Source organism: Bufo bufo, chromosome 1, assembly GCF_905171765.1.
Source record: "Bufo bufo chromosome 1, aBufBuf1.1, whole genome shotgun sequence".
Taxonomy (NCBI): domain Eukaryota; kingdom Metazoa; phylum Chordata; class Amphibia; order Anura; family Bufonidae; genus Bufo; species Bufo bufo.
Genome location: NC_053389.1, coordinates 768,597,394 through 768,623,332, shown reverse-complemented (window position 1 = coordinate 768,623,332; position 25,939 = coordinate 768,597,394). Strand labels below are relative to the sequence as shown.

The following is a 25,939-nucleotide window of genomic DNA, read 5'->3' as shown; positions in this document are numbered from 1 at the left end:
GAACATTTACGGCGTATTCTTGAAGGGCAAAATGATTCGTCTTGATGGGGCTTGGGGAAATCCTTGCACGTTCTGCAGAAGCAACCCCATTCAGATGCATGGAACAGACTTTAAGTTGCAGAAATTGTGTATGAATTCACGGGAGTCAGTAGCAGACCGGAGAGGGGGGATGCAGCTGCAGGTACTGTCCCTTCTGCACATGTTCTGAGTGCCTCAGAGGCGTATAGATCTGCTCACAGACCACATTGATTATTTTCTTGTCTACCCCCTACAGGTTGATGTCACCCCATTAACAGCGGTGCAGACTGGATTGCAGAAGGGTGAGTGTTTTTGACTGGTGTCCGAGCCTGTACACTTACATTACACTGAAGACCCCTCATTTCCAAGTCCTTCCTATTGCTTTTGATCATTTTGATTTGTCCGGCATCCACATTACAAACCAAGTCCTGTTCTGGGCCCAGCGGACGCCTTGACTTGGCTCGTCACTGTATTAGATGCAGAAACTTCATAAACCTACTGTAGCTCTTTCCACACATCCGCATTCATTCTCTTTGAAACTAATGGAAGTTGCCACATGGTGTGTTAGTGAATCCTGACGCTCCTTGTTTCAAGGGGCCAGTGAGATATCAGATGCATGCAAGCCCTTGAAGAAGAGAAGCCGGGCCTCTACTGATGTGGAACTTGCCAACTCCTCCTACCGGGACGCTTCTGACTCTGACTCCCGTGGCCTGAACGATGCACAGGTGGGATTGGCATGCCACGTCTTAAGTTACCTTAATTGTTGAAAGCTAAATATGTGCAAGAATTAGGAGGGGGGTTTTCTGGTTAAAGATGTGTTCTGGGCAAAACTAAGGCTCCATTCACACGTCCGTAGTGCATTGCGGATCCGGCCGGCACCCCCATAGAAATGCCTATTCTTGTCCACAATTGCGGACAAAAATAGGACATGCTCTATTTTTTTTTTCCAGAGCTGCGGACCGGAAGATCGGGGCCGTGCTCCGGAAATGCGGATGCGGAGAGCACATAGTGTGCTCTCCGCATCCATTCAGTCCCCATAGAGAATAAATGGGTCCGCACCTGTTCCGCACAATTGCGGAACGGGTGTGGACAACACTTGCGGACGTGTGAATGGACCCTAAGGGTCCTTGCACACGGACAGATCTTCTGCCCCTAACAAGTACCGGTTGGCAATAATTAAAGTTGATTAGTGCTCATTATGGCCATTTACACAATGCAGGGGGTGAATAATCATCAATACCATCGTTGGACCCCATACGGTCTGCATTTGTCAGCAGCACGTCCTCTGTTTACACAGGGTAATTTGCTGCGGAAAAACAATAATTTTTATGGCGCCAAAAAATGTGAGCAGCAGACATCGTGTGTAAAAGTTCCTTTATACACTGTCATGCCTCGTGTTATGCGTTACACTGATTCTCTTTGGTGTTCTTGAAATTCCTCTTAACCAGTCAACAGCTCTGGAAAAGATCATAAGATCCAGTGTGTGACTGTTTTAAATGCTTTAGACGGGGCGACAGAGCAGCAGATTGTCGGGAAGGAAGCGCCTGTTCATCAGCAGAGGAGACCTCTGCATTTACATGCAGCGATCTCCTCCACAGTATGGGGAGGAGTGATCGCTAATGCCATTGCTCTTCCCCATACTGATTCGTTTGCCGCCGGCAGATCGCTATTAGACAGCACGATCTTCTGCAGTAAACAACAATTTTTGTGTTCGCACAAATAATCGAATTACCCAATAAACGAGCGCTTCACTCATCCATCGGCGGTACATTTACACCGTCAGATAATTGCTAACTAGTGTTTCTGTGAACACTCATTGGCGATTATCTTTGGGATTCTTGACCGTGTAAAGGCCCCTTAAGCGTACTCCCCTGCCCAATCTGATATCGGAAGAAACTGCTCACTAGGTGGTCAGGCTGACACCCAGCGAGGTGGAGGAGTATGTCACACCACCTTATGGTTCACTGCCTTCACTTCCTTCCCTTCTGCCTTCACTTCCTTCCCTTCTGCCTTCACTTACTTCCCTTCCTTCCCTTCTGCCTTCACTTCCTTCCCTTCTGCCTTCACTTCCTTCCCTTCTGCCTTCACTTCCTTCCCTTTCTTCCTCTTTCTGTTTCCACCTTCCCTACCTCCCTCTCCTCACTTCCTCTCTCTCTTCTGCCTTCAGTTTCTCTCTTGCTCCCCTTCCTTCTGTCCTCCCTTCTGCTTTCACTTCTTTTCCATTTTCTTTCCCTTTCTTCCTCTTCTTTCTGCCTTCCCTTCCTCCCTAATCCTCTCTCTCTTCCGCCTTCACTTTCTTTCTTGCAGCCTCCCTCTCACCTTCAGCTTTTTCTGTCCCTCCCTTCCTTCCACTTTTACTTTCTCTCTCCTGCCTTCACGTTTCCTCACTCCCTTCTGCCTTCCCTTCCCCCTTTCTTTTGCCTTCACATCCTCATTCCCTTCTGTTTTCACTTCCTGCTTTCTTCCACATTCACTTCTTCATTCTCTTCTACTTTCATTTCCTCCTACCTTTGCTTTATGCTACCTCCCCCTTTCTTCTGCCTTCACATTCTCATTCTACTCTGTTTTCATTTCCTCCCAACTTCCCTCCCTCGCTTTCTTTTGCATTCACTTCCTCGCTTCCTTCCGTCCCGCCTCACGGTTTACAAAGAAGTGTCCTCTTCGGTTTTATGAACCGCATGATGCCTAATAAAGTTAGAGAGCTCATTAGATCTAGAATTAGGAAGCTGTCTGTACATTTTCCATGTTATTTTACTGAATTGTGTGATTTGGAATTCATAATTTTAACTACAGATTAGCTTTGAGAAGCAAGTGGACAGTCCGTCAGCCGCTGGTGAGGCGGACGCCTCTGATGTCCAGTCTGTAGATTCCAGTGTTTCTCGGCGGTCAGGCAAGAGAGACACTGTGTGTCAGGTAAGTGCGCATTAAAGAGTTGTCTCCATCTTGTGTCCGTAGGATTTGCCTTCACTGTGTGATCAGTAGGGGTTGGACCTCTGGGATTCCCACCGATCCTGATATTAATATGGCCATAGTGGTGGTTTAGTGCGTCTTCACTGCATAGTGAGTGACCTGGAGCTCTGCTATGTAGGGAAAACCATGGAGACAGCAGGCTGAATCCGCACTGCAGCCCTTTCACTCTCTGGGGTCCCAAATGTCGGATCATAAAGTGATGGAATACCCTAGCGATATACCATTTTATAGGATGGGAGTGATATTTCAAACTAGTAGCATAGTGTTGTTCGTTGTTGAAAGTGGTTCATAGAAAGGACATAATGCTGATGTAACACATTTGTGAATCCATTCTATTTAGATCTGTGAAAATTTTGGTGAGTCGCTGGTGTCCTGTTATGGTGATTGCTCTCGACTCTTCCATCTTGAATGTCTTGGCATGGATACACTACCGGAAGGAAAATTTGTCTGCATGGAGTGTAGAACTGGTACGTTTGCCATTAGTCTGCCTTGTGTGCTGATATTTTACAAGGCCTACAATGTAATCTATAAACTTATCATTGGCTAAAAAACAAAAACAGCTCCTAACTTTTATCTCTTTTGTTGACAGGCAACCAAACCTGCTTCTCCTGCAAATTATCCAACACCAATATAAAGCGCTGCTCTGTCCCTTCCTGTGGCAAGTTCTACCACGAAGCCTGTGTGCGGCAATATTCAGCCACCGTCTCAGATTCCAGGGGCTTCCGCTGTCCTCACCACTGCTGTAGCTCTTGCACTGCTGAAAAGGACATGTACAGAGCTTGCAAAGGTGACTTAGAGATATGTGTGTGGCTAATGTGGTACATGTGTAAGAAGTGGAAGCTGTCGTGCTAGTGACCACTTCCTAGGACTACTGCACAGTACTACTTCCCTTACAATCTGGGATTAGGGGTCTTGGAGCTTTGCTTAGTTGTGCCTGATAAGTGTGGAATTCTGCACTGGATTTTGCCCCGAGTTAAAGCTAAGGCAGCCTGTATTAGACAGGCATATCAGCAAGCGATTGTCGAGAGGGAAGCGTTCCCTCCCGGCAATCGCTTGCTAGCTAGCAGATTAGACTGCTGCTTTAACATGCAGCGATTTCCTCCGCAGCATGGAGAGGAGTGATCGCTATGCCATCCCTCCCCCCAATACTGTCTAGTGGTTTGCCGGTGGCAGATCGTAATTAGACCGCACGGTCTGATTTTTAAAGGATAACTGTCGTATTTATATATTTTTTTGGAGTATTGGATTGTGGTGATTAATATCTCCTTGGTGGCCCTATTTCAACTTTTCACTGTGTATTCAATTACCCCTTAATTCCACATTTTTGTTCCCTATACCGTCTACTTTTACCTCTGCTTAAAATAGGGTTGCTAGGCATGGTCCGTCTATCTGTTGAAGGACTGAGCACGCAGCGTGCAGGGTCACATTACTGACAGCCAGGGACTGTAAGTAAATGGTTAAAGCCAGGTCCTCCCCAGCAGCTGATAACAGTGCCTGGGCTGTGTGCACTTCTCCCTGTCCCTGCGCTTGGCAGACGCTCCCTCACTCAGCAGAGCTGGAGAAGGCAGAGTTGAAGCAGCGCAGACCAGGGAAGGGAGATCTGCCATCTGCTCAGTGTATAAATGAAAGCAACATGTGGTAAGAGGACCCCTTTGTGCTGCAGGAGATTAACCCTTTAGGGGGAGGGCTCTGGTTACTGACACTTTTGGGGGGCTATTGTTACTGGCTAGTGAGGGCAGTGGCAGCCATCTTAACTGAATAGTGAAATTGCAGTTTTATGCAGACTGGTTGCTAAGGGCTGAATCTTATTAAATATGGGGTAAGTCAGTCTAATAGTAACTGATTCTGGAATATCATGTTATTAGTAACTACATATATGAAAATTGAAATTAGGGTCTAAATGTGACAGTTATCCTTTAAGCATGTTTAAAAATCAGAATTGCCCGATAAATGAGCTTCAGGCTATCGGCGGGAGTATTACAACCACAAGATGATCACTAAAGAGCGTTCATACAAATCTTGATCACTAACGAGCTATGCCAGGATTAGCTGAGCGGATCGTCTCCTTCCTATGCCCGTTTCCCCACGCTAAAAGCTTACAAGACGGACCTATAAGCTGAGCAAAGCAGGCACGGGCAGGAGCCCACTCAGCTAATCCTGGCATAGCACATGGTTACAGGCTACCCATGTGCTATGCCAGCATTTTGCCAACCTCAGGGGGCACAGGCAGGAGCAGCAATGTGTGCTTCTGCCCGTACACCGTTCGCTTCTACCCCATTGATACAATGCAAGGTCTGTACACCGCTGACCAGTTTGATTTAATGAATGGGCCTGGGCTGCAATGCTAAGCACAGCCACTGTCCAATGTACGGCTCTGTGCTTGCTTAGCTTGTGAGAAAGCCACGGTGCACACTGGAGGCTCTTTAAACAGCTGATCGGCGGTCCAGATATATCATCAATATAGGAATCCTGAAAAACTCTGAGGAATGCAACGTCTGCATACAGGAGTCACTGGACCTCTGTTCTCCAGATATATAGTACTGTAAAAAAGTTTTAGGCAGGTGTGGGGAAAATGCTGCAAAGTAAGAATGCCGTCAAATCTAGAAGAATGAATAGGTTAATGCTAAGTGAATGAACAAAAGAGAAATCAATCCTATCCATATTTGGCGTGACCACCCGTTGCCGTCAGTACACCCTCAGTTCTTCTAGGTACACTAAATCTGCCCACAGTTTTTTGAAGGAACTCAGCAGGGAGCTTGTTCCAGACATCTTGGAGAACTTTTCACAGATCCTCTGTGAATGTAGGCTTGCTCAGATCCTTCTGTCTCTTCAGGTAATCCCAGATGATGATGATGAGATCAGGGCTGTGTGGTGGCTACTTCCCGGTTAACGCTGAAGATAGTTCTTCATGACATCAGCTGGATTAGATTAGATTCAACTTTATTGTCATTGAGCAAGTATAAAATACAATGCCGATGAAACACAGTTTACATCCATCCATAAAACAAGAACACGGACAGTACATGTATAAATATCTGCATTACAATACTGTTACAAAACCACGTTAGAGTTTAGCATCCTCACGGCCTCTGGAGAAAAGCTCGAACGATGACACCTCTAACGACGTCCTGATGGCAAAAGTGAAAATAGCTCATTATTTGGGTGCCCCCTAGCCTGACTCAAACAGCAGTAGAGGCTGTCAGCCGAGTGTAATTGGCATCCGATACCATGCTGTGCCATCTTCACCACACGCTGTAAGTTCATGTTTGGGGTTGTACTCCTGCTGCAGAAGAAATGTAAACTATTAATACTCCTGTTTTTGAAAGCATTCTTACTTTGCAGCATGTTTTCCTCCCTTCCCTGCCAGAACTCCCTTTAATACGTAACTCGGCATGTTCTCTTTTGCAGGACGCATGTTGCGCTGCATGCGATGCCCTGTGGCGTATCACAGTGGGGACAGCTGTGTGGCTGCGGGCAGCCTTATCCTGTCTTCAAGCCTCATGATTTGCAGCAACCATTCCAAGCGCAGCAGTCATTCGTCCTCCGCAGTCAATGTGAGCTTCTGCTTTGTGTGCGCGCGAGGTAAGCAATGTGATACGTGCAACCGCTTTCTGTACTTGTGGGTAGGCGACTAGGATTGTTTGCAGCATGTGATGGGAACAGAGTAGACTGCTTTCAGCCTAGCATATGGGATTGACCAGAAAGAGCCCATTCATTAGTTTACAATCACTCGGTATTGATGTGGTGGGAAGTCTGCTAAAGGGAATGTCTCGAGTCCACAACCCGTTTCCAAATTCCCTATTCAATACGGTTGTGATGGAGAGGGGTTTCTGAGCACGGTACCCTTTCTTAGACATCCATATAGCCATGCAGGGACTGACCAGGAAGGGCTCTTGAGCGTCAGCAGTTGGTTGTGGTCTCGCCTTATACATCCCACTTTGAGGACAAAGGAAATGTGAAGGTCACAAGAGGGCAGCACTTCTGCAAAGTGAATCTATTTTTCAGCTCTTCTATGCCGGAAGTTCACTTGGCAGACCTGAGTAAGTAAGATCGGCCACGGATTGAACCTGCCCTATTAAGCAACAGCAAATAATGAAGCTAGATCAGGGCTCTGCAGCCTGCCGCTTTCCAGCTGTCGTCAGTGCACATTAAAAGCCTGTAGCAGTACCTGCTGGGGGTTGTAGCTTGACAACAGCTGGAGGGCCACAGATTGCTGACCAGTGATGAAAGTATCTGATCCAAATGGCATCAGATAGTGGTAGGTTCTGTAGCCACTTGTGGGTATGGGGGTATCTGTGGTGTTCAAGTATATAGAGCAATCATCGAAGACACTCTCTGCTCCCTGTGTCTGTAATATATGATTTCAGCCATGTTAGTATATTGTATCCAGCCCTATTATTGGTTAACATTAGACCACTATAGACCCCAGCAAGTGTGTCAACGTCCCTGACCAGATGAAGCCTGTAGAGTCTTTTATTCTTATTTATTCACATTTCCTCTGTTTTTTTTGTGTGTGTTTTCTTTTTTCCCTTTTTCTTTTATGAACCCATTTTCCATTACCTGCTTTACTAACGGCAATTACACTTGATAACTGTAAGGTCAGACTGTACCGGGCGTATGGTAAGTGTGGAGAAGGAATAAGGCCGTGTTCACATTGCGTTCAGCACATACGCATTGTACACACCGGACATAGACTTCAGTTGTGTAGACTTCCATGTTAAAAAAAAAAAACATTTTTAGGAACTGATCACAGGCTGTCTTGCTGCTGAAACCCATAGGGATTAGTGGGAGGACCCTGCAGCAAGTGTTCAGATTCTTTACAGCGCCATCCCAGGTGAAAATAAGCATTACAATACTGCCTTTTAGAAACAAATAGGCCACTCTAATGCACTGGGTCCTCCAGAGAGAGGCGAACTTAGTGGCAGTTGTCCACTCCAGCCAATTGATGCAGTCCCCCAAGCGAGGGCCCCCCATCTATTATTTGAGAGTAGATTCTCTACATCAGATTCCTCTTTTGATTTAATTGAAAATAAATTTCCAGTATATGAGGAGTCGGTATGGAAAGCAAAATCAATGGTCATCTGGCAGATGCTGGACTATTGCAGTTACTAGAGAAGACAGTAAGTGTCCTTTCTGCTGCAGTTCTCTCCCTGTAACTTCCACGGCATCTAACAGAACATATGGCTGGTGGCAGCAGCTGAAGATTTAAACTGAGCATGTGCGACCATCTCGGTGAATTGGACAGAGAAATAAGAAAAAGAACAAACAGCAGGTGGCGCTATACTGATAGATTTTATTGAATAGCTCAGAAGTTATACAAAATGTTTAATTACATTCAATTACAAAAGTATTCATAGCCAGGAACTGGTTTAAATAGTGTAGAATATTATTTTGTGGCACAGCCTCTTTATCCTTTATTTTGCTAGGATATGCCATGACTTTATGATCAGTGGGCATCTAGCCTCTTGGACCCCACAGTCCTGAATATGAATGAGTCACAGAATGCTGCACATCGCTCCTCCACTTTAAAGAAAACTGCACAGCAGCGCTCTCGGCTGTACAGAAAGAGGGCACAGCTCTAATCCAAAACTGCAGCCCATTTATGTTCAGGGTCAGTGGTGGTCGCAGAGGTCCTATCCCCACCGATTATAATGTATTGGCATATCGTAGCAATGGGATTACCCCTGATGTAGAGGGAGCTATCAGTCAGTCAGTCTTCTATTGTTAGGGATAAGTGATCAGAATGTTGGATGCTATAATCATGACAGGACAGTAGCCTCTTCTAGAGATAACTAAGAGGGGAAGGTCCTGACCGCCTCTCCATTAGCTCCTCACTATGTGTAAAAAGGGACAGTGCGAGCCCTCTGATCTTGAGGAATAGACGCCTTGAGCAGTACCATAGGCAGGTAAGGAGTTACCAAGTGTATCCGCTGTTTTCTATAATATAATTTTGTGTTATCCTTCAGCATGTCCACGTGGCTCTCGGTTAACTCCTACAGCAATGTACATTGTGACATATTTCTTGATAACACTGAATAATCCACGGAAGACCCAGTCAAAGACTCGCCCTCTTTTTATGTAGGAGCGATGAGATCGGTGCGCTGGTGCAGAGGCTCTTCTCAGCAGTGTCACCCTGCCAATCAGCTGGCACAGCATATGCCATAGGTGTTTTAAAGAGTAGCTGTACTTTCAAAAAGAAACAGGTATGGTGACATAAGGTTTTGATCAGTGGGGGTACAAGTGTGGAGTCCCTCACCAATCACTAGAAGCACTCAGACAGTACCGTCTCTCCTGGCTGCTGAAGATGGACTTGTAGACTTTCTGTTGAGCCCGTCTTCATCAGCAAGGAGAGACAACAGTCTGAGTGCTTCTCGTTTAAGCGACCGGTATGGGAGAGGCCTAAGCACTCATACCGCTACCTATCTAAGGCTACTTTCACACTAGCGTTTTGGCTTTCCGTTTGCGAGATCCGTTCAGGGCTCTCACTAGCGGTCCAAAACGGATCAGTTTTGCCCTTAATGCATTTTGAATGGAAAAGGATCTGCTCAGAATGCATCAGTTTGCCTCCGTTCCATCTCCATTCCGCTGCTTGCAGTGTTTTAGTGTCCATCTGCCGAAACTGAGTCAAACGGATCCGTTCTGACACACAATGTAAGTCAATGGGGAAGGATCCGTTTTCACTGACACCATCTGGCACAATAGAAAACGGATCCGTCCTCCATTGACTTTCAATAGTGTTCAAGACGGATCTGTCTTGGCTATGTTACAGATAATACAAACGGATCCGTTCTGAACGGATGCAGACATTCGTATTATCTGAACAGATCCGTCTGTGCAGATCCATGACGGATCCGCACCAAATGAGTGTAAAAGTAGCCTAAACCTCTGATGTGTCACCAGGGCATATGAAACGTTTTTTGAATGTACAGCTACGCTTCAAAAATGCTAGAAGAGGTCACGTAGCGGTTGTTGAGGGTGCCCACCTGTGCACCCACCGTACAGAACAGTTGGCTCTGAGAGAGATGCCTGGTCTGTGGTTTTCTATGATTTTCTTATTCCTTCAAATTAAGTTCTGCAATTTTCTAAAACGATTTGTGAATCAGTTGGTCTTAAAGGGGTTTTCCGTGTCTTAAATACTGATGACCTATCCTCTAGACATCCGCCGATAAGCTGTTTGAGAAGGCAATGGCGCCTGTAGTAGCGGCGCAACCTTCTAACAACTTTTCGAAGGCAAGTGACATCACGCTCATCTCTCACATGGCCTGGGCGCAGCTCAGCCCCATTAAAGTGAATGGGGCTGAGTGCGATACCAAGCGCATCCGCTATACAGCGTACGGTGCTGTGCTTGGTGAGCTGAGAGAAGGCCGCAGCACTCACAGGAGCGCCGACGCCTTCCCAAATCAGCAGGGGTCCCAGGTGTTGGACCCCCACCGATCAGATACTGATGACCTAAATAAAGCTCTCTGATCTTGTAGTACAAGTTTCTACAGCTACCATTGAAATTGTTGTAATAAATCTGTACGCAGTCATCCCCCTAGTGACAGCTGCAGGTAAACAGGTTTGGTCTACCTGACCAGACTATGTTCTCATTCAATGACTACAGACAGAGACCTTGAAAACTGATGAATTGATTCACAAATTGTACTAGTAAATCGCATCACTTCATTTCCGTTGAAATGATGCAGGTAGAAGGGAGCAATGTTTTCTCGAAGTATCCCAGTGTTATACTGATTGAGAATTGCATTACTTTCACGGGTTTGTTCACATGGACAGGTATCCTACAGAGTTTTCTGGCTGTGTTTTGCTGGCGGGAAAATGCGCAGCTTGGTGCAGTATCGGAGAACCTCATCCACACAATACAGAAAAAAACTGCGTGGAAATTGACCCATGGCGAGGACTTAAAATCGCAACCTGTCAATTTGTGTTGTGGGTTTTCCATCCGCTCAGTTTAGGTCCTGTGTGGTCGAAAATACCCATACTCCAAATCCAGAAGTGGATCCAGCAGGAAGGAGAAGTAGAAGTCCCTATTTGATATTTCCTATTTCTTTTGAATCTCCTTCTGGCTTTGGCCAAAAAACCTGCTGAAAATCTGCCTCAAAACTTGTGAATCTGCCCTAAACCGTAGGGTACAAGGACAAGTACAAGCCGTGAACCTCCACCTGAAGCGCTCGGTGAGCAGATTCTTTTGTGCACCACTGTCTTCAATGTGGAATACTCCTTGTCACAGGGCTTGTCCGAGACTTTAATATTGATGACCTATCCTCAGGATAGGTCATCAATATCAGATCGGCGGAAGTCCGACACCCGGCACTCCCACCGATCAGCTGTATGAGGAGACGGCGGCATGCCAGTGATGACTGCAGCCTCCCCCTAGGCCAGTGATGTCACATTCATCAGTCACATGGCCTATATGCAGCTCGGTCACATTCAAGTGAATGGGCTGCAATACCAAGCACTGCCACTATACAGTGGATGGCGCTGCGAGGATGCTGCAGTGCTCAACGGATTAACATGGTTTCCTCAAACAGCTGATCGCCAGGGATCTGATCTGATTGATGACCTATCCTGGGCATAGGTCATCAGTAACAACACCCAGATAACCCCTTTTAAGACCACATGTTAAAATTGCTGCAACATAAGGCCATGTTCACATCTCTGTCAGAGGCTCAGTTTGGGGCCGCTTTTGCAGGTTTATCAAAAATGCAGGATAAGGCCTCTTGCACACAGCTGTTGTTCAGCCTTTCCAATGCGCGGGCACCTTCCATGCGGCTGCCGCGACTGATCCAGACCCATTCAACTTGAATGAGTTTGTGATCTGTCCGCACTACAAAAAAAAATAGAACAAGTTCTATATTTTTGCGGTGCGGAGGCATGGAGAGAAACCCCATGGAAGTACTCCGTAGTGCTTCCGTGGCGATCCATGTCTCAGTCCCATGACTGAAACCTGACGCACTCCATTATGCATTATGGTGTATGGGGTCTGTCATGTGACGGAAATGGCGCTTCTGTTATTGTTGTTGTTCTGCTTCCATAACCGAGCAGAACCATGGAAATACAGGAAGATGTGTATTCTCGTTCCTGTATTGAAATGACATGCGCACTTGGTGAAGCTGAGTGGACATGAAGGAATGACGCTTACCTTCTAAGTATGTCCAGCTAGGTATATATCTTTAAAGGGGGAGTTATTCCTATCTCGTAAAGTGCGTAGTATGGCATATTGCTGGGTTATGTTATACATTTTTGATTCATAAGAGTCTGACATCTGGGACCACCACCGATCCCGAGAAAGAAGGGGGTGCAGCGCTGATTCGCTTAGAAAATACTTGGCTGTAGTTTCCTTCCAGGCCAGGTCCCCGCTGTACAGAGAATGCACTGAAGGGGGCCCGTGGCTAACATGGCGCTGTGACCCCTGCATTCTCAGCATCCTGGGGCTCCCAGAGTTTGGACCCCCACCAATCATGCGTATCCTAGCAATTGAAAACCTCCTTTAAACCCCTAGTCAGAAATGGTGGATTGTTAAGAGCTGTCCAGGAGTACAAGCATCAGAAACAGCGCCATTTTTTATCATCGGGCCCTGTCTGGTACCACAGTCAGGTGACCATGCCTGAGCTGCAGTACCATAGTCGTGAACAAGCGTGGCGCTTTTTGTGGAAATAGGAAAATTGACCTTTTAATCTAGAGCCACGCGATATTGCTGATGTCATCATTTTCTTTTGTCATTCTTTTGAGTCATGTTTTCTTTCCATTTGCTCATTGTCTGTTTTTTTTATTTTTTGTTTTTTCATTTTGTTCATTTTGTTTCCCCCTCTCTCCTGAGCCTCCACCCCCCACCCCACCTTGTGTTGATCCTTGTGGAATCATGGGTGCTTTCATTGACCGCATCTCTCTGTTTGTTTTGTATAGGGCTGATAGTTCAGGATTATACCCTGGTCAGTTCTATGTCCTTTAAGTCCCACTATCTACTGAATGACTCAAAGCGTGCAGAGTTGATGAAAATACCTATGATTCCTTCTTCCTCGCCAGCTTTCCTAAAGAAATCTGAGAAAGGTAACTGTAAAATAGCTTTTCCCCCGTTGTTGAAACCCCTTATCTGCATTTCATCATCCTAAAGCCATTAAGCCTCTATCCCTGCCTGGCGCTCGGCTGTGCCCGCTCTGCCTTTCCGCTTTGCACGCCACTTGATGTTGTGATGAATGGTGTTAAGTTTTGGATGTGATTTTTTTTTTTTTTTTTTTTTTTTTTATTACCTTTCTTTATGTGTGCGTTTTTGAACAGCTTTAAAGGGCTTAAAATAATTCTACCTGATCCATATCTATTGACCCGGACACGTGTGTAAATCTTACTGTAAGATTTGACATCATTACGCAAAGGATGGCTGTATTAAGTGCCCTTTACACTGGCCGAGAATCTAAAAGATAATCGCTAATGAGCGCTCATAGGAACGCTCGTTAGCGTTTATCTGGCAGTGTAAATGTGCCGCCGATCGGGGTAATTTAATCGTTTGTGCACAAAAGTTATCGTTTGCCGGCCCATCCTCAGCCCGGACAAAAAGGGCCCGTAGTCTAGTGCGTTCTTACTTCGGACATTTATGGCATAGCTACAAGATAAAAAGGGGTTGTTTCATCTCAATACACGGGGGGGGGGCATATCGCTAAGATGTGCCCCCAATGTCTGACAGGTGCAGGTCCCTGGGACACACACTTATCTCTAAAACGGAGCCTGCAAAGAGAAGGAGAGCGGCCCATGCAGACGGCCCTCCTGTTCTTTCTGTGGGATTGCCGAAAATAGATGAGTGGAGCGCTTGGCTATTTAAGGAAGCCCCATAGAAATTAATAGGATGTGCCCTGCGCAAGTATTGCCAGCACTCCATTAACTTCTATGGGGCTGAAGGAAATAGCTGTGCCAGCGCTCAGTTATTTTCACCAGTTCCATTAAAATGAATGGAGGAAGGGCGAGCATGCGCAATCTGTTCTAACTCTCTTTGCAGGCTCCGTATTAGACATAGTTGTGGGTCCCAGAGGTGGGACCCGCACCTATCAGACATTGGGGGAATATTGCTAATATAAGCCCCCCAATGTATGAGATGACACAAACTCTTTCAAGTAGATGAGGGGCTCTATCCGGAGATTAGGGGTCCTATGAAACCCTGGTCTGCAAACCAAGGCCACATACAGGATGGCTGTCTGCTCGGATCTTACACCTGTTACACATTACAGTTGGGCATCTGTCATCCCAACCTAAGACACTGGCTGACCTGTTACATGTGCACTTGGCAGCTGAAGGCATCTGTGTTGGTCCCATGTTCATATGTGCCCGCATTACTGAGAAAAATGATGTTTTACTATATACTTATGAGCCTCTAGGAGCAATGGCTCGGCTCTCTATGTAACGGCAATGCCCCCGTTGCTCCTAGAGGCTCATTTGCTTATATTAAAACTTCATATTTCTCAGCAATGCGGACACATATTGACATGGGACCAACACAGATGTCTTCAGCTGCCAAGTGCACATGTAACAGGTCAGCCAGGTTCATAGGTACAAATCTGACCTTTAGCATAAAATATCTACCAGGCAAAAAAAAACATTATGGAAATGTTAGATAAATGACACATTTGTGAAAAATATACTGGTAGGACATAATTGGGTGATTACTTTGGTGCATCTATGCATAGGCATGTACATAGATTCATACAAAGATGAAAGGGATAGGGGTAACTATTAGATCGGTGGGGTCCTACCACTGGGACCCCCACCGATCACGAGAACGGGAGCCTCATGCCCCCTGCAGCCCCCTCAAATGAACGGAGTGGCAAGTCACGCATGCACGAAAGATAGCGGAGTACAGTGCTCGGCTATCTCCGAAATTCCCATAGAAAAGAATGGAGCATGCCTGACCGGCCTCTGTTCATTTAGTGGGGGCTGCAGGGGGTATGGGTCCCCCGTTCTTGTGATCGGTGGGGGCCCTGTGGATAGGGGATAACTAAATGTAACCGGAATACCCCTTTAATGCTTCTTACGTGCATTTAAAATGTGTGCATGCATACATCAGTACATATATGCATAGGTATGTACATGGTTTCATACATGTATTCATGCTTACATGCATTGATATATACGTACCTCAGTACATGCAGTATATGCGTTGATATGTATATGGATATCTATGTATATTCTTGCTTGGTTACATGCACGTATCGGTAAAGTCACCCAATTAAAAACACTTAACTAAGCAATTCCCTTCTGCTGTCACCCCACTGCTTCCTGTGTCTTCTGCTCCAGCAATGACATGTGGACACGGACATGTGACCTCTGCAGCCAATCACTGGTCACTGTGATGACCTTAGCGGTGTTGACTGCAGTGATCACATGTCTGTGTTAACAGCTGATTGGTGGAGCCGGATGACCCACAAAGCGGCAGGGAATTGGTAAGGTGAGTGTTGCAGATAACTCCTGACCGTATATAGGTCCGTACATGGATACAGTCATATGTTCTTGTGGGCGTTGACCGAATAGATTAGTTAGAATATGATATAGAAACCTATGGAGTGTGGGGTATCTGCATACAGTACAAGCATGGGCTTCTTACAGATGCCCCATGCCCCTCCATGTATAGTCACCCTGGCCCATTGCAGACACAATTATTTTCAGCCCTCCGCTTGCGCTCCCTGCACCCGGCTTGTGTTTGTTATATGGCTTGTCTCTCTATATTTCCTCTGAAATCTGGATCACAAGGCCCGTCTGGTGGAGAACCTGTAACATCCTAGAGCGCTGAGAGGAAATATACGTTTGGCTGGGTTTTGATGTTGGCATAAAGTTACTATAGAATTTCTTTCTGTTTGGTGGGAGGTGGTGATGGGACCTCACGTGGTGGTGTGGCGACCCAACGCTGGTCATAAGATGACTGCCTGCTGCCGGGCAGAATGAAATCTTCCAATATGATGCCTGGTGGGACCATCTTACAGTACAGTTATTGTCAGACTTCTGCTGGTTGCCCTTGGAAACAGACAGCAGTGTAGCCCCCACCTCTGTCAGACGTGTGACATAATAGCTCCATCATCTACTGCCCCACAATTCATTGCTCTTGGGGAACTGGAGACCAGCGTCATTCCGAATTTACCTTTAGACACAAATAGACAGAAAGCTGAACAGCATTCACAAAGAGCCTCCATTTTTATGTCTGTTATAACTGAGGGGTGTTATCCATTGCAGAGTGCTTCTTTAAGATCTCACCATGGCATCATATCGCCTTAAAGGAACACAAAACATAGAAAATGCACAAAAAAAGTTGTAAAAATTCACCGCACTTCACCCTTTAAGGGCTTATCCCATGAGTAATGAAAATCGGACATGATATAGCACATGACAGTCTCTTTCTAAGGGCTCATGCCCACGACTGTGTGCTGGCCGGCTGGCCTGTGCTGTGGTCTGCAAATTGCAGTCCACAATGCACGGCACTGACCGTGGGTCTGCCTCATGCGGATCGCGGACCCATTCACTTGAATGGGGTCCACGATCCGCATCCTTCGGTCCGCACCACAAAAAAGTAGTGCATGCACTACTTCTTTGCTGTGCGGAGGCACGGACAGAAACCCCACGTAAGCACTCCGTAGGGCTTCTGTGGGGTTCCGTGCCTCCGTTCCGCACCGACCTTTTGGATTGCAGACCCATCCAAGTGAATGGGTTCGCATCCATGATGCAGTGCCATAACGGCCGGGGCACGTATTTTGCAGGCCGCAGTACGGGCCCAGCGGGCACACGGTTGTGGGCATGAGCCCCAACAAAGCTAGAACCAGCCCTGTACCTCATATGGATCCAGAGATCTCCACATTCATTGCTCTGCTACATTTATATCAAGCTGACAGCTCAGGGGGTGTGCCCTTTCTGCTGCAGATCTCTCCCTATTACAGCAGAAGAAAGGAACTGTTCACGTTGTACAGATACATTTTATTGAATAGCTTAGTGGCTATACTAAATTTTTTTATTACGTTCAATTGCAAAAGTATTCAGATCCAGGTGCTGGTTTGAAAACTGCTGAATATTTTTCGCAGCTCATCCCCTTCAATCTCCTCTCCTTTGTTCCTCACATATTACAATTAAAACTGAGAAATCTATAAAGAAGTCTTCTGCATCCCCAGAACTCAGCCATGTCTCTTCTCCTCCTCACTGTCCTGTGTGTGGCTGTAAGACAACTGGCTGCAGCAGTGGCCTCTCTTCTCTGGCTGCAGCAGTGGCCTCCCTCCTCTTCTCTGGCTGCAGCAGTGGCCTCCCTCCTCTTCTCTGGCTGCAGCAGTGGCCTCCCTCCTCTTCTCTGGCTGCAGCAGTGGCCTCCCTCCTCTTCTCTGGCTTCAGCAGTGGCCTCCCTCCTCTTCTCTGGCTGCCGCAGTGGCCTCCCTCCTCTTCTCTGGCTGCAGCAGTGGCCTCCCTCCTCTTCTCTGGCTGCAGCAGTGGCCTCCCTCCTCTTCTCTGGCTGCAGCAGTGGCCTCCCTCCTCTTCTCTGGCTGCAGCAGTGGCCTCCCTCCTCTTCTCTGGCTGCAGCAGTGGCCTCCCTCCTCTTCTCTGGCTGCAGCAGTGGCCTCCCTCCTCTTCTCTGGCTGCAGCAGTGGCCTCCCTCCTCTTCTCTGGCTGCAGCAGTGGCCTCCCTCCTCTTCTTTGGCTGCAGCAGGACAGAAGATGGTTAATCCCACCTCTTGTCTGGACCTCACTCTGAAAGTGAACGGATCCACAGGATTTCTACAGGGCTGTTTACTGACCAGTAGGCCTGGCCGTTTTTATCTCCAGTTTTACACCATCCATTTCTAGGTTTTGTGTTTCTTTAACTTGTGTTTTCCCAGTTCTGAATTTGTTTCCTGTTTATGGCATGTGATTATGATTGTGTGTGTCCTTGTTTTTGCCTTTTGATTGGATTGTTCTAGACTATTTGTCAATGCAGCAGTCTCAATAAAGGGGCTGAAACTTGAAAGCTATCATCTAGCCACAAGATGGGGAATAATTAACTGATTGGTGTGAGTCGGACCGACGGGACCCCCACCGATCTCAAGAACTGGGATACCATGTCCCCCTCTGGATGGAGCAACACGCTGCGCATGCTCCCTGCCGCTCCATTCATTCTCTACGAGACTGTCGGCAATAGCTAAGTGCTGTTCTCTGCTGTCTCCAGACGTCCCATAGAGAATGAACAGAGCTACATATATATATATATATATTCTGGATCCAGAAAGGTGAGTCCCAGTGATCAGACCCCCACTGATCAGTTTATTATGCCCTATCCTATTGAGATTGCATAACGTTCATACTTAGCACAACCCCTTTAAGGCATCGCCATATATCCATTGTACAAAACTGTCCGGACATGCCTTTTTTTGAGCTTGTAGCTGAATCCTCCTCCGATCCACCTTCTAACACCATTTTACAGTATAGATAAAATATGCATAAAAACTCAAGTAGGTTATAGATTATGTCGATGTTTTATCCTCAGGAGAGGTCATCAGTAGGGATGAGCGAATCGACTTCGGATGAAACATCCGAAGTCGATTCGCATAAAACTTTGTTCTAATACTGTACAGAGCAGGAGCTCCGTACAGTATTAGAATGTATTGGCTTCGATGAGCGGAAGTTATTGCTTACCGAACTTCATAAATTGTACTGTAAAAAAAAAACATTTCCCGAACTCTGGTTCGGTTCCAAGTGGTACCAGTATCGGATCAGTGTGGATCCCTGCTGATTAGCTGTTGGAACACGCCTTAGCGCTTCGGCGTCTTCCTCGGCCGTTGACGTCACATGGCCTGTCTGCAGTTCTGTCCCATTCAAGTGAAAAGGACAGCGCTGCAATACCAAGCGCAACCACTATACAATGTATGACGTTGTGCTTGCTATACTGGGAAGAGGTCGCAGCATGAGTACGAGCGCCAAGGCCTCAAACAGCTGACTAGTGGTGATGCCGGGAATTGCACCCCCACTGATCTGATATTGATGACCCATGCCATTTAATTCCCCGAAAACCCCTTTAATAAAAGCTTAATATACCTGAATTTAGAGCACATGGAGTACAATGTAAATTCCAATAGCAGCTTATGAGCACGACAGCAACTAACGGAGCTATTTGCTCTTATTTGGTATCAGTACTAAAGTCGTGCAAATTACTTGCAGAGTTACTTGACTTAAGTGCAAATTTGTATCTAGCATTCCGGTGTAAAATGATGTTTGACGGTGAGACTACCACCCCTCCCCCGTGCTATGACCACACGCCTGTATAGGAGGAATAAGAACCCCTATCCACTACACCCTTGGAGAGTTTAGACGTTCTCTACAAGGCAGCCATGATTTTCAGATCTGCCCACGTAGTGATAAATTTCATCATCTTCTTTTGCTTTGCAACCCATTTGTTGGTTGAGTTATCCCGACACCAAGAGAGTTGCCATTGCCCTGAGTCAGAGGTCTTAATAAAGTTGTCTGTTTATCCGAGGAGGCGGCAAACTCCTGTGCTGTGATTCATGTCCAGCCGCCTTTCACCCCTCCTGCCTCAACATAGAGATGCCACAAGGGTCCTGGAGCTGCAACGACTGCAGGACCGGAAAGAAGCTGCACTACAAGCAGATCGTATGGGTTAAGCTAGGGAACTACAGGTAAGTGCTCTCCATAGTACATGACTATTCGAAAGTACTGAGATTTAAAGGGGTTATCCCATGAATAATATAAAAAAAGAAAATCAGACATCATGTAGTCCACGTCAATCTCTTTCCAACAAAGCCAGAACCAGCCCTGTACCTCACATGGATCCAGAGATCTCCACATTCATTGCTCCGTTTACTCTGCCAGATTTAATTTAAGCTGGGGTTTTCCCATCACAGACAGCATATCGCTAGGCCCTCTGGGACCCGCACCTACACCGAGAATGCATCGGGGAAAGGTGGTGGAGGGCCCATGCGCAGCCGCCCTCCATTCATTTCTATGGGGCCACCGAAAATAGCCACTTGTATGGGTAGAGCACTTGGCGGTGGCCCGACCCTGGGAAACCCGGGGTCCTCCAGCCACCGCTCTCTTTGCTCCGTTCTTGGCGTAGGTGCGGGTCCCAGAGGTGGGACTCGCGCCTATCAGACAATGGGGGCATATCCTAGCGATATGCCCCTATTGTCTGTGATGGGAATACCCCTTTTAATGCTTCAGATCTCTCCCTATCACAGCTCATGGGGCATGTCCTTTCTGCTGCAGCTCTCTCCCTGTAACTGTCACAGTAAATACAGCTGGTGGCCGTTGAAAGATGGAACTGAGCATGTGCGTCCATCTCGACAAGCTGGACAGAGAAATTGGGAAAATAACAAACAGCAGGTGGCGCTGTACACATAGATTTTATTGAATACCGACTATAGGAAACTTTTAATTACATGCAATTACAAAATATATTCAGATCCAGGGGCTGGTTTGACAACTGTAGAATATTTTTCTTGGGATAACCTCTTTAATTTGTTGACAAGCTGCAAAGAAAATGTGCAGACCACTGAGCTCACGTGTAGTAAGCGCTGCTGGTTCGGTGTCTGCACAGAGCTTGCTTGGGCCTGTGCTATGACAGTGGCTACTAGAGTGACACCCATTGACCTTCATACAATGTTAATTGCTTTACCGCCGATACTTCCAGATGGTGGCCTGCGGAGATCTGCAATCCAAGGTCTGTCCCATTTAATATCCAGGAACTGAAACATGACATTGGAGACTTTCCGGTTTTCTTCTTCGGCTCGCTTGATTACTACTGGGTGCACCGGGGTCGTGTTTTTCCCTACGTAGAAGGGGATAAAAGTTTTGCTGAAGGCCAGACCAGTGTTAATAAAACTTTCAAGAAAGGTGAGCACAAGGCTGGTTTGTCATGTCCACAACACTTAAGTCCTCTCATCCTTGTAATTTGCACGTCCTTATTTCTGTCTTTTCTCTCTTTAGCTCTTGAAGAAGCTGCTAAAAGATTCCATGAGTTGAAGGCACAGCGAGAGAGTAAGGAAGCTCTGGAGGTAGAGCGCAACTCCAGAAAACCGCCTGCTTACAAGCACATAAAGGTGCGAGTCCAGTGTGAGCATTATATTACATTAACCCCTTCAGCGCCCTGCAATGTTACCGTTTTTACATTTAAATTTTTTACTCCCTGCCTTCCCGGAGCCATAACTTTTTTATTTTTCCTTTCACATAGCCCTGTTGGCGGCTTGTTTTTCGCGAAAAAAGTTGTACGCTCTAACGGCACCATTTAATATTGGATATGATGTAGTGTATAGATACCATTTAAGAGTGTGTATGACTTTTTATTAAATTTTATGGGGAGGTGAAGTGACAAAAAAAATGGCGAATTGGCCATTTAGAATTTATTTTTTCAGTTATGCTGTTCGCTATGTAGGATAAATATTTTTATATTTTAATGGTACCGTCATTGTTGGGACGCGGTAATAACTTTTTTTTTTATTTTAATTATGGGGGAAACTTTTTTGTTTTACTTTTTCTCGCCCATATTCATTGGGGGACACAGGAACCGTGGGTATAGCTATGTCCTCTAGGAGGCGTTGACACTAGTAAAAGCTGTTAGCTCCTCCCCCGGCAGCTATACCCCCTCCAGCCTGGAGAGAGAGCTTCAGTTTTTTCTAGTGTCAATAGGAGGCAAGACCTCCCTGTTCTGCAGGGATCTCCTGAAGATTTTTTATTTTAGTTTATTATTTTTCCTTCTTTTTCAGATGGGACAACAGTGGACGCCTCGCCTCCCTGTTCTCCCGGGGTCGAGTTGCGCCAGTGCCGATCACCCGCACTGCTGCCTCCCCCACAGAAGACAAGGTGGACCAGGGCAGCCTCGCTCCCCTGCATCCCGCCAGCCAAGAGGTCACCCATCCAAGCCCCCCTTTTCCAGCGTCCTGCCACTACGGTGCCAGTAGCTGAAGGGGTGACCCTGCTGGACCAGAGGAGGGGTGAAGATGGCGGCAAGTCAGAAGATGAGGCGAGTACACGGGACTAGGTAAGTATGTCCATTCTGACATGGGTTAACCCTCCTGGGTCGTCTGGTCTTCTCCCTCCCTCCCTCCCTCCCTCTTGGTGGCAATAGATTATACAGGCACAGGGTTTTTTAGCAAGCCCAGCACCTCACTCCCCCTCTGGTTCTAACCCCTGGCACAGGTGCTCATTGTTGTCCTCCAGGCGGGACAACTGCACATAAGGGGTTAATACGGGCATCGCGCTTCGGCTCTCAAAATTGCAGGAACATGCTGAGAAGGGAGCTCAGAAGGCTCCCGATCTCTTCCTGGGGCCGTCATCTTCCCCCATTATGCACCCCTTTCGGAGCGGACGCCGGGCGCGCCGCTCTGGAGGGGGTTAACCGCCATGCAATTCGGCCGGCACCGCACCGGTGCCGGCCACGATGTTATTTGCCCACCCGCGCTGTGTCCGCCTGCCCACGGGATGGAGACGCCGCTTCCACCTCCACAGGAATCTTCCTGAGCGGCACCTAGCACATTGCCACCCCTTTCGGGAGCGGACGCCGGGCGCGCCGCTCCGGAGGGGGTTAACTGCCATGCGTTCGGTGTTCCGGCCGCGATGTTGTTTGTCCAGCCCGCACTGGTGTCCGCCCGGCCCGCGGGTGCAGTCCCCGTCCGTTTTTCATGCTGCCCTGGTCTCTGTGGCCGGCCGATGCAGGGGCTAGCAATGCCCTAATCGGCTGTGCGCAAGGGCTCGGTTCACCGCAAACTTCGTCCCCTGGGGCGGGGGGGGGGGGGGCACACTCTGGCGCAAATTCTTCCCGCCCTGCTCCCTCTCCCCCAGAAGCATGCTGAGCCCGCCCCAGTCCTAAAAATGGCCTTAACCCTTTCATGCACAGCCATCTCTTGAGGCCGGCATATCTGGGGATCCACCCCTGTGCACGCTGGTAATGCAGAGGATTTTAACCCTTTCCTGCCTCTTGTGCGCTTGAGGCCGGCATCGTATTTAAAAAAAATAAACAAATGTGCGCCATACGGGTCCCCCTCCTCAGCCCTCACTACCGCGGGACCAACCTGTCTGTGTGGTACCACACTGGGCCATGTCCTATCTCGGATAGGGAGGACCTCTCATATTCCCAATCCGCCCTCCAGGGCCGTTTGGTTTATAATTATCCACCTTCGTAAATCCCGTGGAGGACAGTTGAAGTATTCCCAATTCGTCCTCCGGGGCCGTTTGGTTGATAATTCTCCACCTGCGCAATCCAGTGACGGACCACTGCAGGATCCCAATCCGTCCTCCGGGCCGTTTTGGTTGATGATTCTCCACCTGCGCAATCCAGTGACGGACCACTGCAGGATCCCAATCCGTCCTCCGGGGCCGTTTGGTTGATGATTCTCCACCTGCGCAATCCAGTGAAGGACCACTGCAGGATCCCAATCCGCCCTCCGGGGCCGTTTGGTTGATGATTCTCCACCTGCGCAATCCAGTGAAGGACCACTGCAGGATCCCAATCCGTCCTCCGGGCCGTTTGGTTGATGATTCTCCACCTGCGCAATTCAGTGGAGAACCTCTGGATTCCCAATCCACCCTCCTGGGTCGTTTGGTTGATGATTCCCCACCTGCGCAATTACAGTGGGAGGCAACTGGAACTTCCCAATCCACCCTCTGGGGTCGTTTGGTTCCTCATTCTCTGCCGACGCAATTTTATACAGGACCCCTGTTCCCAATCCACCCTCCCGGGTAGTTTGGTTGATGATTCTCAACCGGCGCAATTTTATACAGGACCCCTGTTCCCAATCCACCCTCCCGGGTAGTTTGGTTGATGATTCTCAACCGGCGCAATTTTATACAGGACCTATGTTCCCATGCCACCCCCTGGGTAGTTTGGTTACTAAGCCACCTCCTGCGCAGTCCGCATCTGCCAGTGGCGAGATTCTGAAGGGCAGACCTGCGCGCTAGCGGACCACAGCAGGTCATCTTCTCCTCGAACATCTCCGCACCTCCTCCCCGGGTCACGCTCAGGCGCACCATCTCTCACAGGAGCGGGTCTGTCCGAGGGGGGGAGATTCAGACCCTGACATGAATCTGAAGCAATCTCCTAAGATTGCGTCTACGGTGGCCAGCAGCACTTGTCGTAGGCATTACCGTCTTCCTTAGTCGGAGTAATTGCACTACTTTGGGATACAGTACTGACCTTATACATTGTCCCCTGCCATAGGTGGACTAAGTACAATAACACTTGTTCGGTGCCGGACGTATACATTCCCCCTTCTGTAGGTGGTGGAATTGCATCTCCACTGGGTTCAGTACCTGCCGTATTCAATAGCTCTTTCCACAGGTGGCAGGATGACATTATCACTGGTTACAAGGTGTGCTGTATGCATTACCCCCTTACTTAGGTGCTAATTGCACTCCCACTGGGTACAGGACTCGCCATATGCACTAGTTCTCGCCGTGGGCATTAACCCTCCTTTATAGGTGGGATATTTTCCCTACCACTGGCTTAAGTACTCTGTACGCATTCCACCTTCCATAGGTAGGGTAATTGCACCACCTTTGGATACGGTCCAGCTGTCGCGCTATCCTCCCATAGCCGGAGTGTTAAGCATCACTGTGATTCCTGCCTGCCTTGCTCCCTTTCGCAAGTGATCACTAGCGGGGGAATAACTGAATATTTTCAGATACGGCAATTCATCAGTCGGTATTCAACGGTGCCCGGTACTCTTACTCTAGTGCTATATGAGTGCCGCCAGTGGATACGGTGGCTATGCTCAGTGTGTTCTTTTTGGTACTGGTTTTGGCCATGATTATAACTCCTGTGTCTTAGGGGGTTTACTAGCATCACTTGTGTCCTGGAGACTCCCATCTCCATGGGTCTTCATTGTTCCAGTCGGTCATGATATTGTCCGCATCAGTAGTAGTGCGTACACCATTGCACATATTTGGTGAGTACGTTCCAACGAGTCGAGTGCTTCACTGACCGTATTCTCTATCCACCACTCCTCCTTCTCTGGGAAAGTGGTTATGCTGGCACTCTGGTAGCAGCTACAGTGTGTTTTTCCTCCACAGGTGCAGCCTTTCGCTAATGCTTTAGTTCGTGGTCGCTGCAGTGGGACATCCCCTCAGGTAGGGGCCCTACCCCGGCGCTAGCTTGGCAGTTGCTCCCGTTCAGCGCCTTTCCAGGTAGATGTCTTAAGGTTGCTCTACTTAAACTCGGGCAGTATGGTACGTGGCTTCTACGGATAGTCTCAGGCCTCCCTCTGTTTTTTGCTCTGAAGGGGCAAGCGCTGGCTACTACTGTGGGAGCGGTATTGCATACCACTACATACTTGGGGTCTGTCTGTTTAGTTTTTTCGTCAGGTCATGGACTCTTCTACAACTGAATTCCTTGGCTACTTCTGTATAGCACCAGTCTCTACGGGAAATGGGCTTGGACCTAGCCTATTCTTCCCCTGTCCCTTGCCTCCTCTGGATCATGATTCATAGACACCCCGCATGCCTTGGTAGTTCCTATGTTACTACCTTCCCTCATCTGCATCTGCACGGGGTATTCTTTTAGTGGCCTTCCATTCTAGGCACGCTCCGGTCCAAACTGGTGGGCTGTGGCGCCCTCTACCTCCCTCCTTCTATAGGGACTCCTTCCATTGGTCTGGGTGTGCTAACGGTATACTACACGAAAGCTTCCCACCTTCTCTCCCGAGCAGGAGTTCCGGAAGCATACGACATGGATGCCCTGACATCTCCTTGGCGGGAGTTTCTCCCTCCTTACGTGTTTCTTCTCTCCTACCCAGGGTTCTACGGAGGATCAGATGGAGGGCATTCCGACAAATCCTAGTCGCTCCGGATTGGCCTTGTTGCGCGTGGTACGCCGATCTCGTTCTCCTTCTAGGAGATGTCTCTTGTCACTGCCACTCAGAGACGACCTTCCTTTAGGGTCCAGTCTTACATCGGCATTTAGGGTCTTGGTTGACGGCCTGGCCTATCCTGGTGCCCATGGAAACCTTCTTTCAGGGAG

General features: G+C 47.9%; 1 protein-coding gene across 4 annotated transcripts in view; it reads left to right on the top strand.

Annotated features, from left to right (window-relative positions):
* Positions 1-25,939, top strand: part of NSD3 (nuclear receptor binding SET domain protein 3) — a 115,091-nt gene that overhangs the window by 68,549 nt on the left and 20,603 nt on the right. Inside the window, exons 8-17 of one of the 4 annotated variants that reach the window (XM_040414761.1) lie at positions 275-320; positions 613-743; positions 2,812-2,931; positions 3,329-3,455; positions 3,578-3,775; positions 6,397-6,570; positions 12,892-13,035; positions 19,454-19,610; positions 20,621-20,823; positions 20,917-21,029. In XM_040414761.1, the coding sequence (XP_040270695.1) occupies positions 275-320; positions 613-743; positions 2,812-2,931; positions 3,329-3,455; positions 3,578-3,775; positions 6,397-6,570; positions 12,892-13,035; positions 19,454-19,610; positions 20,621-20,823; positions 20,917-21,029 (1,413 nt within the window). Of the gene's footprint in view, positions 1-274; positions 321-612; positions 744-2,811; positions 2,932-3,328; positions 3,456-3,577; positions 3,776-6,396; positions 6,571-12,891; positions 13,036-19,450; positions 19,611-20,620; positions 20,824-20,916; positions 21,030-25,939 lie in introns of all 4 variants that reach the window. The other 3 variants (XM_040414760.1, XM_040414763.1, XM_040414762.1) reach the window with 3 other exon arrangements.